The sequence below is a fragment of the Mauremys mutica genome, chromosome 4, assembly GCF_020497125.1.
Source record: "Mauremys mutica isolate MM-2020 ecotype Southern chromosome 4, ASM2049712v1, whole genome shotgun sequence".
In the NCBI taxonomy this organism is placed as follows: domain Eukaryota; kingdom Metazoa; phylum Chordata; order Testudines; family Geoemydidae; genus Mauremys; species Mauremys mutica.
This window is the reverse complement of record NC_059075.1, coordinates 92,525,695-92,540,847: the sequence shown is the minus strand read 5'-3', so window position 1 is coordinate 92,540,847 and position 15,153 is coordinate 92,525,695. Positions and strand designations below refer to the sequence as shown.

The window sequence follows — 15,153 nt, the reverse complement described above, 5'->3', positions numbered from 1 at the left end:
CTCCCCCCCATTTCTTAAGTTTTAGCTCTTAATTATCCTTCAGTTTGTCTTATTGTGAAATTTCAGGTAATGGGGGGACAAAACTACAGCTAATATTTTGCAGTGATGTAGGGTTTGATTTGCATGTAGAACTGCTGCAGAATTTGAATCTGTCGTTTGTCTTCCATGAGTATATTACACAAGTCCTAGTAAAGGAGCACTGCATGCCTTTGGCTTCTAAGGCTGTAGTTTTTGTCCTGGTATTATATAGAAATTAAGGAACCTGCATTTAAATCATTTAGTCCCTGAAAAATCTGACACATTTGGAATCTGTAAAACCCCTTATTAATGCAACAAATTGGTTGAGATGGTAAACGTTCAAAAATTGAGAAATAGTTACTACAGCCATCAAATCAGTCCTCTTGTATATAGATATTTTTGATACTGTATGAGACATTTATGAGCCTTTCATCTCTACATCACTTATTTGAACAGTCCCTAACTTGGTAACAACAAAGTTGTTAATGGGTGGTGGCTGTCTGGCTCATGTGAAATGAGTTTGGTCATCTCAGGTGCTTACCCAATGAGATGCCAGAATTAGTACTAAGTGGCATGTTGGCAGTCTGAGCAGACAGGAAAAAGACTGACTGTGCAAAAAGAACAAACTAACCTGTTTTTACAAATCATTCCCCCAGGTCAAGGATGAAGCTTACTGGTGGTCAGTGTAGGAAAGCTTGGCAGTTCAGAAATGCTGGATTGGCTCTAGAGAACTGATGATCTCATAGGAAATGGCTGTACCTGTTTGTGGGTAAAATGAGAACATCAGTTCTCTAGAGCAAACCCAGCATTTTTACAAACATAACATTCAACAAAGCCAAATACTAGTTCATATGCTACTACTACTACTACTATTTGTACTGTAGTAGGACCTAGACATCCCAGTTAGGAAATGGGACCCCATTGTGCTAGGTCAGCGGTTCTCAAACATTAGGAACCCAACAACCCTTATTTTGATTTAAAGTTTTTCATGGATCCCCAAGCCCCTGCTCAGCCCCAGACCCTGCCCCCACTCTGCCCCTTCCCCCAAAGCCCCACACCGCCCCACCTCTTTCCACCCCGGTCCAACTCTGCCCCTCCTCTTTCCTCCCTTGAGCATGTCCCATCCCCACTTCTCCCACTCCCTCCTAGTGCCTCCTGCATGCTGCTGAACAGCTGTTCCCCAGCCTGCAGGAAGCACTGGGTGGGAGGGGGAGGAGTTGAGTTGATCAGCGGGACTGGCAGACACTCTGGAGTACCTTGGCAGATCTCCAGGGGTCCACAGACCCCAGTTTGAGAAATGTGCTAGGCAATATACAGTTAGGCAGTAAAAAGACAATACCTGACCCAAAGAGCTTAGGTGTGGTTTTTTTTCTCCCAATGAAAAATGCACAAGTAGATGAGACAGAAAAATGTGTTGAATGTGTGGATGAATTCAGTGTAGCCAGATTATTTTCTTTTGGGAATGGTAACTTTAAATCTCCTGAGTGGTAGCCGTGTTAGTCTGTATCAGCAAGAACGAGGAGTACTTGTGGCACCTTAGAGACTAACAAATTTATTTGGGCATAAGTTTTTGTGAGCTAACCTCTTTTTTTTTTCTTTTTTTTTAAATCTTCTGATTTTTGTGTATTTAAATTCTTTCCTATAAATTGCATGAATGTTGAGTTTTAACATGGAACTCTAATTGTTTTTGAATAAAGAAAAATTGAGACCTGCAATTACTGTTCATTCAAATAAATACATAGTTTAAATATTCTTGTGTGTACCACCTATAGAATCACATACTGAAATGTGTTGGTATGTGGTATATTTTAAAAAAAAAAGTGGAAGGTATTTTATATGCAGTATGTTTTGCAGTAACTTCATTGTGCAGGAACAACATTTCTTCAGACATGTTAGACATTTGTCACTGTGAACTTAGTCAATAGCAAATTTGACTTCAGGATAGCATTGCTGCTGTAGCACTATACAATATTTAAATTAGCCATTAGGAAACCAGCTAGTCCCTATATCTTTCAAGATTCTCCCCTCACCCCTATGTTAGTTGGGGTTACTCTTTTGGAGTGATGGGATGCTTTGTGGCCACTGGAAGACAAGGTCTGTTTGGGACTACTGCCATCCCCCCTTTTCCATATCCACTCTGCCATTTCATCCCATAAAGCATCATGGAGCAGGATACACCCAAGCAGTGGCACAGGCTGAGGTGTGGGGGAAGGGGGCAAAATTTTTTGGCATGGATGCCAGAATAACCACTTGCAGGGAGATGAACTAGAGAAAGTGGGGTTGGGAGAATTAGACTTTCTGCTTGGGAAATTTGGGGCTAACTTGTACAGCAATCAAGGCAGGAACGGGGGCTAGAGAAATAGGAGAGGTCTCATATTGGAGAGGCAGTGAGGAGGAGGAGGAGTTGTGAGTAGGGTAGAGGTGAAGGGATTGAGGAAGTTTCTTCCTTAGGGGTCAGATGCTGTATTAGGCTTTGTGTACATGACGCACCTTTTAGCGCCACAGCTGTGCTGCTACAGCCATGCCGCTAAAAGGTGCACAGTGTAGCCACTGTTTGTTGACAGGAGAGAGCTCTTCCACTGAGAAAAAACTTCCACCCCCAATGAGCAGCGGTAGCTTTGTTGGCAGGAGAGCACCCCTGCTGACAAAGCGCTGTTCATCGGCAAAACTCTTGACGTTTGGGGGTGTTTTTTTCACACCCCTGAACGACAAAAGTTTTGTCCTTCAGTTTCCAGTGTAGCCAAGCCTTACTGTCCTATTGTGTGAAAATGGAACACTGAAAACCTGTCTTAAAAACAACCAAAATCCTTCATGCTTCTGTTTAGAATTGTTGACTGTTGATAAATCTTGAGATTTAATTCTATAGGTAACATAGTGTAAGAACTTATCCTGTGCATACTATAAATAACCCCTTTAGAAGCCAATTAAAATCCATGCACTACAGCATCATAATATATGGGCTAAATTTTGCCATTGACTTTGTAGTAGGAGTTGCGCAAACACATCTTAGGGCAAATTTTGTCCCTGTCACTGTAAAATGATTACTATGAGCTTCTTGTTCTTATAGTATAATACAGTTGTCCCCAACCTTTTCGTCTGGCGGGCACCAGATGAAGGACCGTGGCGGCGGATGCTCGACCGCCGGCCATGATGCGGGCGCATTCACCGTGTTGGGGACCTCTGGTATAATACATTTATTTTGTAACAATTGAACTGGACAATAAGAATTACTTATGATTGGATGTATGAAATACAGAGCTGAAATGAATCTTCCATTATAATGGATGGTCTGATCACAGAACAAAGAGCCAGGAACTCCTCTTTCTATTATTTATTATTACAGAAGCACTCAGGTGCACCAGTCAGACTGGGGTTCTGTAGTTCTGAGAACTGTAGAAATACAAAGTGACATTCCCTGTCCTGAAGAGCTTATGATCTGGACTAAGACAAGACACAACAATTGAAGGTAACAGAGGTCGGGAGATCAAGGATAAAAATTATGCACACACATGGTAACAAAGCCAGGATTAGCTTAATTTGCAGGGTTTGTCTTCTTTTAAGGATAAAAATAAAGGAACTGTTATATCAGGAATTCCTAAAATTCCAGTCCTGACTCTATCAATGTCTATTCCTGTGTTCATGGTCAAATCACTTAACTTCTTTACCTCTATTTCCCTATCAGTAAAATAGTTCACAAAAGTGATGAGAATTAATTTTGTGAATATTTGTAAAGTGTTAAATATTAATATCCAAATATAATCCTTTTTAATAGTTTCATATAACCCATTTCATCACAGCTGCAGTAGAGGAACAGATCTCAGTTTTTTAAAATTTAATTTCAACCTAACCTGAGTTATCTTGATAAAATAGGATTGCAGGTATCAAAAATGAAATAGTCTACAGTGTTAGCTGCATCCAAGAACACTTATTTTTTTAAATGTTAAGGGTTAAAGTTAGAGATGAGTTTAAATTGCAGTTTATATCTTCTTCCCTGCCTCCCTCCAAACAAGTATATTGCATCAAATTAGTCTCCTATTAGAATCAGACCCCTTCTTATCCATCCCTTTGTATTTTGGTCCACTGAAGAATCTGAGAATTCAAAAAAGTCACTTGTCCTGAGGAGTAAGAAAACAGACAGGTATTAAGGAAAGCATGAAACAGGATATAAGGAGGTGGAAGTGAAAGTAGACCATTCTCCTTACTTCAGTTCTTTAGGCTCTTCAGCATGTAAATTACACACCAACTCAGAGTCCTTTATATGGCAGCTGTGGGTGTAAGTGGATCTCAGAGAATTTGCCTACACATCACCTCCTAAATCTATCTTTGAGAATTATAAATAAATATTAGGTGTCCAGCTCATTGATCCTTGTTCAGCAAGATGGTGGCTAGATGCAACTGTCTCAGAAATAGTTGTCACTAACTTTATTTTTTTATTTTTAAAAGATTTCATATGTTAGTCTGGAGAGAGAAATAGACCCAGAACACACTAATAATTAATACATCCAAAGGGCCTGCTTTTGATCTCTCAGCTTTGTAAATCAGAAGTAACTCTGATGAAATTCAGTGTAGTTACACTGTTGTAAGGTAGATGTGAGGTTAGAATCAGGTACTAAAAGTCTAGTTGATTTTTTATTATTTCATATTCTTACTGAGGAAAAATCATAATTTTTTTGTATACTCTGAAAATACTTTTTCTTCTGAAAGGATTTTATCACACTTTTACTCATGTTTGTCATTCTCAGTAGCACCCATATTTAAAAATAAATAAATCTTGCAATACAAATAAATATTGGAGCCGTTGGATTCTCATGCTGTAAACTTGTAAACCACTGCTGCTTGAAACAAAATGGGCTGCCTCTGTCTTAAAAATATTTATAGAAGTAGAAAGAATTTGAAAGAAATTGTTTGAGATTTGTATTGTCTGGTCCGAAATGTGACAAACTTTCTTACCTTTATGTTGTATGTTTTTAGACGTCATGAGCATGTTAATTTTTTTACACAGTAAATTAGACCTGGATTCTCTCCTGCACCCAGTCTCCTCTAAGTACAGCCTGCGGGAAGCGATCAGAGAGCTGGTTTTGACTCCCTGATCTTGAGATTGGTTTTATGTAGGGTGACCAGATGTCCCGATTTTATAGGGACAGTCTGATTTTTGGATCTTTTTCTTATGTAGGCTCCTATTACCCCCCACTCCACCCCGTCCTGATTTTTCACACGTGCTATCTGGTCACCCAAGTTTTATGCCATCCCTAACCTGACAACGATTAGAGCAGCCTTGGTCCTGCTCTAAACTTTGCCTGCTTGGGATAGCCAGAGTGAGGCTATGTCCTGTCCCTAAATCTTGACCTGGCCCTGAAGCAAAGAACTGTAAGCGGGATGTGGGTGTGGAACAGGCTATGCCATCTCTAGTACCTGTGGTGACTGCACCTCATTAGGGAGGCTCCAGCACAGATGTGGCTATTCCCCCTTTCCAGTGGCACAAAGCAAGCTGACTGAGGCAGAAGGGGGCAGTATCTAGTGCCTGTTAATGCTTTTTATAATCAGTTACAGCAATCTAGTATTAATGGTCTAATAAACTGATGACCGGTGTAATGGGGGCAGGTATTTTTTCCTAAGGAGAGAATTCAGTTGCAGCATCTCAAATACTTATTAAAAACAGTAAAGGTTTTTTTGACAGATACAATATCTAGTAACTTTTCCATATAATCAGCATATGTCTGAAATACACAAGAGTAGCTTTATTTTAAAATTGTCAGCTCTGCTGATGTATTCACGTTGCACTGGACTCTGAATGTTAATCAAAAGAGGCAGCCTTCCTGTGACCAGCTGTAACTTATGCGGAGAGCTCCCTTGGTCCTTCATACAGCAGTAACACATGCATAACAGAATACATTTGCACAATCTAACTTTGTATTGCTTTTATCTTTTCAAAAATATTTCTAAGGGATGTTCAAGTACTTTGGGTCTAAAATTGGGCCTAAAAGTGCTTATAATGTGGTGGCTAGTACTGAGCTTTGGGATTTTATTGGTCAGCTTTTGGCTGTTACCAAGCAACAGGCATAATGCCCGATAACCTGTTGCTGTAGCATTAATAACCTAGCAAAGCAGAGTTGCTGAGATTGGCCCTAGCCCCCTGTGTTCTCCCCCCCCCATACTGAATGTAGGAGTCTAGGGGGCTGCAGGTTGGTGATCATGGCAGGTACATATGCAGACTGCCCCCATTGTTCAACTATGCCTGGTTATTCTGGTTGATGATATAAGTCACAGATGACCTGCAAAACAGTGTTTCCATGGCCCTCCACCGGTGGCAGAATCCAGCTGACCAGCATCTGTCTTGAACTCCCCTTGCTGCCTATATTGTTTTGGGCATGCAGAAAATAGGGCTAGTCCTACACTAGTCTTTATTTCTGATTAGTCAGTGACCAAAGGGTGGACTACGTTAGGAGTTATTTATTTTTTTAAATATCCATTTCAATTTTTAGATCCCTTGTGGGTTTTAGAGAAAAAATGCCTTGTGCCCCCTGTTGTGTGGGGAACAGGGGCAAAAGTTGATTCATATGCTCAGCTCTAAGAATGGTGTCTTATTTCTGCTGATCTTAATGAAGATTCTACATTAATAAGTAGAAGTAAATAGAACCAAGGCCCATGGGCTTCTCCTGCATTAGAAACAAGAGTCAAAAATCACTATTAGCCCAATGGAAGAGGACAAGGAACATGAGCCTGTAAGACCTCCTTGGAGATGCTGAGAGCTCTTGCCTCCAATTGTCTTTAATGGGAGTTGAGGGCACTCTTCACTTCCTAGAGATGTGCAGCACTTTGCAAGATTAGACCCAAATCATAAAGATGTCCTTTTCAGGCTTCCAAGACCTTACAAACAATGGAGGATTTTAAAGCTATTGACAGTTATGCCCCTTCATCCGCAATTTAAAAAATAGAATGGAATCAAACCCTTCATGAAAGTTTGCATCCCATGAGAGACTTTTGTTAAAATAATTGTAAGGTGTCATAAGCATTTTTAAGAGAAGTTATGCAAACATAATGTTCCAATTATATTAAGAAGCAGTGAGAAGTGGAAGTAAATAAGTCCTCCAAAACTGGAGGTATGCAAAGCTGATGCCTCATATCACAGAGGTTATAGGTGTCCCATGGCAGCAGGGACACTCGACTTTTAAATTTTCTTTTGTTAAATATTAAATTGCCTGTCAGAGCAGGAAATGCCTTCTTCTGAGGCCAGCTCCTTTTTTTATTACATAGTTATTGGGTGCATCATAATGCACACTCCTCTATAGAGGTGTAGAAAGGGAGATGTATTGTATATGTTGTGCACTGTGTGTGTAAAAACATACCCTTGTAGAATGATAGGGTCTAATTTTCCACTAATGGGGACTTTGTGGAGTCATTTATGTCTGTGCAAAGTGATTGTAAATACTCCTGTTCTAATGGTTACACTCACTGCGCAGGTGTAAATGACTGCATAGGGTTCAAGGCAGTGCAGAATCAGGTCCACGGTCTTTACTTTCTTAGATTTCCTCTGTAATATTTCTTTCATGATTTGAATTCTCAGAGTTTATATTACTCTTTGTTCCTCAATTTATTTCCAAATATTCAGGAATGAAGGGGCTGGGAATCAGGTTGCTGGAGAATGTGGGAAGCCATCAAAGGAACAGGAATATTACAAGACAGTATCTGTGTTAGGGTCCCTATACCAACATGGAGTAGGAAGTATTTTAGTCTAACTTCTGCCCCTTGTCCCACTTGTAAAAGAAATTATTCTCTGCAAATGAGTGAGTAAAGAAAGAAAAAGTTATCTTCTGGGTAAAGTTTGTCCCTGAAGTGCTACTGGCCACTAAATACGAATAAAAATGTGAACAGAACTTTTCCAAGTCGAGGGAGAATAAATGGAAGATAGGGTTCTGCTCAGAGGAAGATGCAGCAGGAGAGAGTGATTCAGATGAATTGCAAGAGGCTGCAAGGGTAAATGGAACCGCTGATGCAGCTGTTAAAAGTTTAGAACCCAAAATAATACTTCCTTCAATACTTGATCCAAAATCCCTGTTTCCCTGTCTGTGGAAGCTAAATGAATGGGAGCTAGCAGAGTGTATAAATAGGAATGTTTGTTTGAGGCTTTCTGCAAGCTCTTTTAAGACCTATCTTCCTAGTGTTTTAAAATAATAAGGAAAGTACATTAAAACAGACCTTGCTCACTGTGTCCTCATGGATTCCTACCTCCTCATGGAGAATGAGAAAAGGCCACGAGCTTTTATCCTGTGGCTCCATAGCTAAAGGATAAAAATGTTGAAAGCACTGAAAAAACAAGAGCAATAGGATTTACAGTGCAAACTCTTTCTTTTTTTGTTTGTTTTGTTTTTAAATATCCCATCACTTTTCTCTCCAGTTACAAAAGAAAAGAATGCAAAAAGGATCTTTGCAAATTTTCCATTAAAGTATGAACTCCTTCCATAATGTTTAATGTCTATAACTAAACAAGAGCCGTGAAGAATATATTACAAATCAAATGAGAAAGGTCTAAAATATGCACTGCTACATGCGACAGCATTAATTAAATGAGGATATAATGATATATACATTTCATAAACCTAGATGGGCAGTGAAAGAGAACCAAATTGCTGGCTCTGACTAAGCCTGAAATTCAGGAGCAGAGTACTTTACTCTTATAGCTGTTCCAGCTAAATAATTTCCATTCCTTTTGGTTTAAGGACTTTTTTTTTTTTTTTTTACTGCAAGCATATTTTTTTCTAGCACAGATGGAACTTACATTTGCAGACTTTCTCCCTTCTACTTTAAGGAGTGACTGCTAATAGCTTAGCATATTTATGCAAATTTAGTCCATATGTACCTGTGTGGTTAGGTCTTCTAGTCTGTGGACCTGAACATAGCTCAACCTGCCCTGTAAAATGCAGCCTTAAAATCAATTTTAACTACCACATAGTGGCAGGTTTCAGAGTGGTAGCCATGTTAGTCTGTATCAGCAAAAACAAGGAGGAGTCTTTGTGGCATTAGAGACTAATAAAGTCTATGCCCAAATAAATTTGTTAGTCTCCAAGGTGCCACGAGGACTCCTTGTTGTTTTATCTACCACATGCTCATCTGTGTCATGAGAGGCAACAAATTTACTTAAAGCTGTCAGTAAAACTATATTTGCTATCCTTTATTTGTACAACACTGTGAGCCTTCTACTTCGGTTTGTGTTTCACTGTCTGTTAGGCAGTTATTGGATGAAATAAAGTGTTATGAGAGCAGTATTAAGAGTGAAATGTAAGGTCATGAGATCCATAATCAACAGATATCTTGTAGAAAGGACATTCCAGAGCTGTGGGGCAGATACTGAGGAAGGCAGGTCTCCTGCGCTTGCAAATCTCAATTTCAGTAGAGTCAGCTCCAGCATCCCTGCTGCTGGTAGGGTCAGGTCAAGGAAGGAGAGGCAGTCCTATGATAGGTGGGTTTTTGCACACTGAAATTCTGAAAAATCAAGACCTTAAGTTGGATCCAGTATTAAGCAGGGAGCAGGTGCCATGTTGAGACTGCAAAGGCTCCTGTGAAAATCAGGAGTAAGATATAGGGTTTATTGATCTCCTTAATATCTCATGTTTATTTATAGCTTTTAAAAGTTAGGAAAGCAGTTCACACTTTAAGGTAAAATTGGTAAATAAATATTACTGTTGAAATGTGTGTGTTAATATTGAAGCAGCCAATTTGTTTTTTTGTGTCTTTGACAAGGTGTGCATGATTCACAGGAAGTTTGCTGAAGTTGGTAACGCTCAGTTAAAATAGTTTGTTTTGTTCATGGGATATGGGCAAGCTTTTGGAGGTGGCTTTAGTAAAATGTTTACTTGGGTGTCAATAGATCAGCCCCATGTGTTTCTAGTAAATGCTTAAATATGCATGGAACTATATTGGGCCCCACAGGATGAATTCTGGAAGTGGCTAATGTCCCTTCTCCTTTCTTTCATGGGGAAGGTTCCTTCATAGCTTTAATCCTAGAAAGATGACACTATTATTATTTACTGTATGTATTCCCCTCAGTTTAACTACAGAGTTCATCTGCATGTCTAATCAGACTTAGGTCCATGGCTAAGGGCAGGCTTACGTAAGATGATATAATACTGTTTGTCAGTTACTGTTCATTAGCAGTCAGCTTTGTGGAATTGTGATTCTGTCCCTTGGATTTTATGGTATAGCTGCCCTTTTTTACCAGATTCATAAATAAGTCAAAGATGCTTGTTAATGTATTTAGTGCTCCATTTTGCAAGTGGAGATGTTTGTATAAATTAAAGGGAAAGGGCTCTCTCATCCCTCTCCTAGTTCTGTGTTCCTCCTGGGATTTGTGAGCTTTGTCTTTGAATGTCAGAGAAATGGCACAAACTTGGCTGATTGGCTTGGAAAACCATCCGTGATTCAGAAAAAAGCTAGCAGCTGCCTTTTGTATAAATTTTCTGGTAAGCCAGGGGAAAGGGTAGTATAACAATCAGTTCTGGAAGTGGTAAAAATATGGACTAGAGGCCCTCAGTGTCCTGAGAAGACAAAGTACCCATTCCAGCTAGATACTTACGGACATAAACTGAACATTCAGAAATGCATTCAGTGTGTTCCTGCAAATAAAGCTAGAAGGCAGAAATGACAACTAGATTTTTAACCATTTAAACAAAACCAAAATCACAGATTCATACATTATCCCAGTTAGTTTGATAAGACTATAAAGCTAACCAGAGGCTGCAGTTCTTGGGATGGCTTCTGTAATAGGAAGGAATCTTAGCATCAAGCTGAACTTTTATATGAAGATATTGGGGTGACTTACAGGCACAACTTAGTTTGTTCATTAGCCTTATGAACTTCCAACCACAGAACTATGTGGCAACAAACGGGCTAAAAATTAGATGAGACCTTTGTCTTTTGATTTTATATTTGTAGTAATTATGGACTAATTGTGTACAGCATAAATATAGGGCTGTAATAAACTTGAGAGGGTCTGTTTGTCACAGACTGTAATGCTGCAGTTCAGTTAAGCTATAAGCAGGTCTATCAGACTTCAACTGTGTATTCCAGGGCCGTCAGTTATTTTTAATACATACATCAACTTTTTCAAAATCCCACTAGAGGTTAAAGATGGTCTCCATGTTACTAGTGGAAAAGCAACTGGTGTTTCTCTGACTTCTTGGTAGAATTTTTTTCTCTTTTTTTGGGGGGTGGGGGTGGTGGGAGGGTCAGGGAACCTGGTCTTTATATGTTTGGACAGTACCTAGGATACTAGGGCCCTGATCCCGATTGGGGCCTTTGGGAACTGCACTTTACTCTGTTGTGGTTTACTTCATAAACATTGACCAGGAACATTTGTTTCCTGGCCAATGGAATAGATGGTCCAAGGTGACACCAAAGGCTGTTAACCCAGTTGGTCATTAGCAGCCTCACATAGAGATCACTATTACTGCTGTGCTCTGTGAAAATATAAACATTTATGGGTAGAAAGCGGAACTCTACTGGTTTGGGCTTACAGTTTTGGCAGTTTACAGTCATTTCCGCATAGTGTAAGACTGGTTCTGTAACTGACAGGAAAGCAGGATTTTGTTCTGAACTATAGAGTAAATTCCTTATTTCACATAAAACTAGTTGGCAAATTTAGCCATTTTCCTGTTTGTGAACATTCACAAACTGATCCTTAATTTTTCTAATATATTTATTATTTGTAAATATTAGCTGAATAATGTAACCAACCAAACAAGTTTGAGTCTTTTGGTTGTTTGGAAACTATTTACTATGACTAAGCTTCCATGACTTTAGGGGAGTGGGTCCCGGTTCCCACCGGCATGTCCCTGCAGCTCCTAGGCAGACCAGCCAGGGGGCTCTGCGCGCTGTCCGCGCCCGCAGGCGCTGGCCCTACCCCCAGCTCCCATTGACTACAGTTGCCAGCCAATGGGAGCTGCAGAGCCGGCACTTGTGGTGGGAGCAGCACGCGGTGCCCCCTAGGAGCTGCAGGGACATGCTGATTGGAGCTGGGTGGGGAGCCTGCCTGCCCTGCCAATCCTCCCCCAGCAGGGCCATGCTGCACCCCCCCCTCCCAGTGCCATCAGGGGTCCTGGGCCGCATGCTGCCATCAACCTCCCCTTACCAGCACCAGCAGGGGTCCCAGGCCACGCACTGCTATCTGCCTCTCCACCTCAGCACCAGTGGGGGATCTGGGCCATCTCCTCCAGCACCTGTGGGGCCCCCAGACCACCCCCACAGAGAAACGCTGGCCCAAGTTTAGTTAGGGGTATATAGTAAAAGTCATGGACGGGTCACAGGCTGTGAATTTTTGTTTACTGCCCGTGACCTGTCTATGATTTTTACTAAAAATACCCGTGACTAAAAAGTAGCCTTAACTATGACTACTCAGAAATCAGGTTCAGTTAGTGAATGATTGGTCACATAAATCCCTGGATATTTCTGCTTTCTAATTCAATGACTGAAACTTTTAACAGGAAAATAACGCTCTTTTGGTGTTGGAGTTGGAATGAATAATCGCTCTTGCTGAAATTTGTAGAATTTGCAAACATACTTGCAAATGAGAAATAATATGACTCCACAAATGAGAGAGAGCTAAATTTACTGGGTTTACTCAAGAATACTTTGTTATTCAGCCAACTCTTGTTTGAACATTTCAAGAGGTTTATTTTAACACACACTTTTCAGCATAATGTATTAATGTTTGCCAGTAATATGTTACAGAACATCATTCAAATGTTATAGTGGTTTGATAAATGAAATGACCCATTTAGCTCAATATTCAAACTAGGGTGGTTAAGGTGGGGTGCCCAGAACCTGATCTGGATGATTAGATGGACACAGAGGTGACTAGTATCTGTTTTGTGCACATAAGTCCACAATTTAGCACCTTAAAGTAAGTGTCCAACTTAGAAAATTTGACTTCCAATACAGAATATAAGTAAGGATGCTCATTATGGCCAAAATTCTGGTCCTGTTGGAAGTTAATGAAGTAAACCTCCATTTGACTGCAGTAGAACTAAGACTTGGCCCTAAAAACAGATATAGCCAAGAAAAATAGAGGCTTCTTGTACAATGAATAATAATTATGCAGTTATGTTGTGTTGAAGTATTGGGAGGCAATGTGGCCTAGTGGCTAGAGCAGTGGAGTAGGACTCATTATTATTCTAAACAAAGACAAATTAAACCATTTCACCACTGCAAATATAAAATTTACTTTTACCTTTAAAAATAGGATTTTTCCGACTTATTTATTCTTTTCTGCTTCCCTACAGATTAAAGCAAAAAATTACGACAAAGTAGAAAAGGTGAGTCCAATAATGAATTCTATACTTTATGTAATTTTTAAGATTTTGTTTTTTAAACAAAAAATTCTAAGGCCTTACATATGAAATATATATTTATAAGGAGACCAGGTATCGTCTCATTAGGCTGGGGTAGTAGATTAGAAAGAACTGCAGCTTGCATTGAATATTTTATCTAAGTCATTCTTTTTTTTATCTAGTTTATCCAAGGGTACCTTAGAAGTATGATCACAAAAGTGGGTTTTATTGCTGTAAACAGTGGGGTCACTAGAACAATTGTCCTGCATTTTATACCTCTCCAGTTCTTACTACCTAACATGAAGATAATCTTACCAAATCAGTTGGTAATTTAGGTTATTCTTTCTAATAAATTTCAGCTCAGAATAACAGAGAAGGTTTTAATTGAGGCGCTCTAAGAAATAATATAAAAACCTAATTTCTGTTCTTGGATTCCTGATCACATTTTCTCCACATACTAACAGTTGTTTCAGAGATGCCTTATGAAAGTGCTACACATCGATTTATGGAAGTGTTACCTTTCATATGTACGTGAAACCAAGGGAAAGCTACCCAGTTACAAGTAAGTAAAAATGGTTTGTTCCAAGTTCTTTAGTTTTTATGGTGATTCTCTTTTCCTTTACAAGGCATTGAACAGGAGTTTTGTCTTGACAAACCTGGCTCTGAGCCTGGAGAGCTGATCATAATGGATCTATAAGATATTGCCTGTTCTCTGTTTCAAAAACATTTTTCTCCAATATATCCCTTGATTCTTTCTGGTAGGCAGCCGCCATGCTCATGCTCCATGTAAAATAGCAGATAAAGTTGCTTCCTTGAGACAACCAGAGAAGTAAATTGTCCTGTCCATTTGCCGTTAATGAGGGATTGTTCCCTATCATACATTATCTTTTGCCTGGTCTACTCAAATTTTAAACTTCCTGGTCAATGGGGGCAAATAATAAAAGCCTTCTGTAGACCAGGATTGGTGGTCAAGTAAAACAGCTCAAGTGTTAGCTTTAATCAAGATACAATATTTAAGGTGGGAACAATTGAAGAACTCTAGTTTTGACAAGGCCTGGGAAGACTATTCTCTAGCTTAACACATTGTGGTGTTAGGAAGAAATTTTAGATATTCATCTTAAACTTTTCTTTCCTTAATTTCATCCCATTTCTCCTAATACTCCTGCGTACTGCACTAAATAATTCCTCTTCATCCTAAGGCCTGGCCTACATTTACAAGTTAGTTCAACATAGCTGTAGCACTTAGAGATGTGAAAAATTCACACCCCCAAGCACCAAAATTAAGCTGACTTAACCGCTGATGTAGATGTGGCTAGGTTACTGCAGAATACTTTTGTCGGCCTAGCTACTGCTGCTTGGAGAGGTGGATTAGTGATACCAATGGAAAAACTCCTGTTGCTGCAGGAAGCGTCTACACAGTGGCGCTAAAGCAGCATAGCTGCAGTGCCATAGCTGTGCTGCTGTAGCGCTTGTAGTATAGACCTGGCCTTAATGTTTACACTTTAAATAGCTGTAGGTTGTTGTCATGTTCTCTCCACATAGTCATCACTTAACCTAGCTATACATACTCATTACTAGTGCTGTTAAAAATGGAAAAATAAATTTCATGAAGAAAATCAGAATTTTTAATTTAAAAATATCAATAATAAAAGAGAAATCACTTTTTTCTTGGTATTTGTTCATCCCCTTCCTTTGTCTTGTAATTCCCTAACCCTTTTTTCAGTGGCAAAATGTGTGGGAAAGGGGGTGAAAAGGGAGGTGGGAAGATGGAAAAAGGGAGAGTGAAAACAAAATTACAATTTTTGGCGTGGAG

General features: G+C 39.6%; 1 protein-coding gene across 2 annotated transcripts in view; it reads left to right on the top strand.

The window, feature by feature from the left end:
• Positions 1-15,153, top strand: part of CSTF3 (cleavage stimulation factor subunit 3) — a 79,130-nt gene that overhangs the window by 48,226 nt on the left and 15,751 nt on the right. For both annotated transcript variants that reach the window (XM_045012881.1, XM_045012882.1), the window contains exons 4-5: positions 13,293-13,325; positions 13,805-13,902. In XM_045012881.1, the coding sequence (XP_044868816.1) occupies positions 13,293-13,325; positions 13,805-13,902 (131 nt within the window). The remainder of the gene's footprint in view (positions 1-13,292; positions 13,326-13,804; positions 13,903-15,153) is intronic.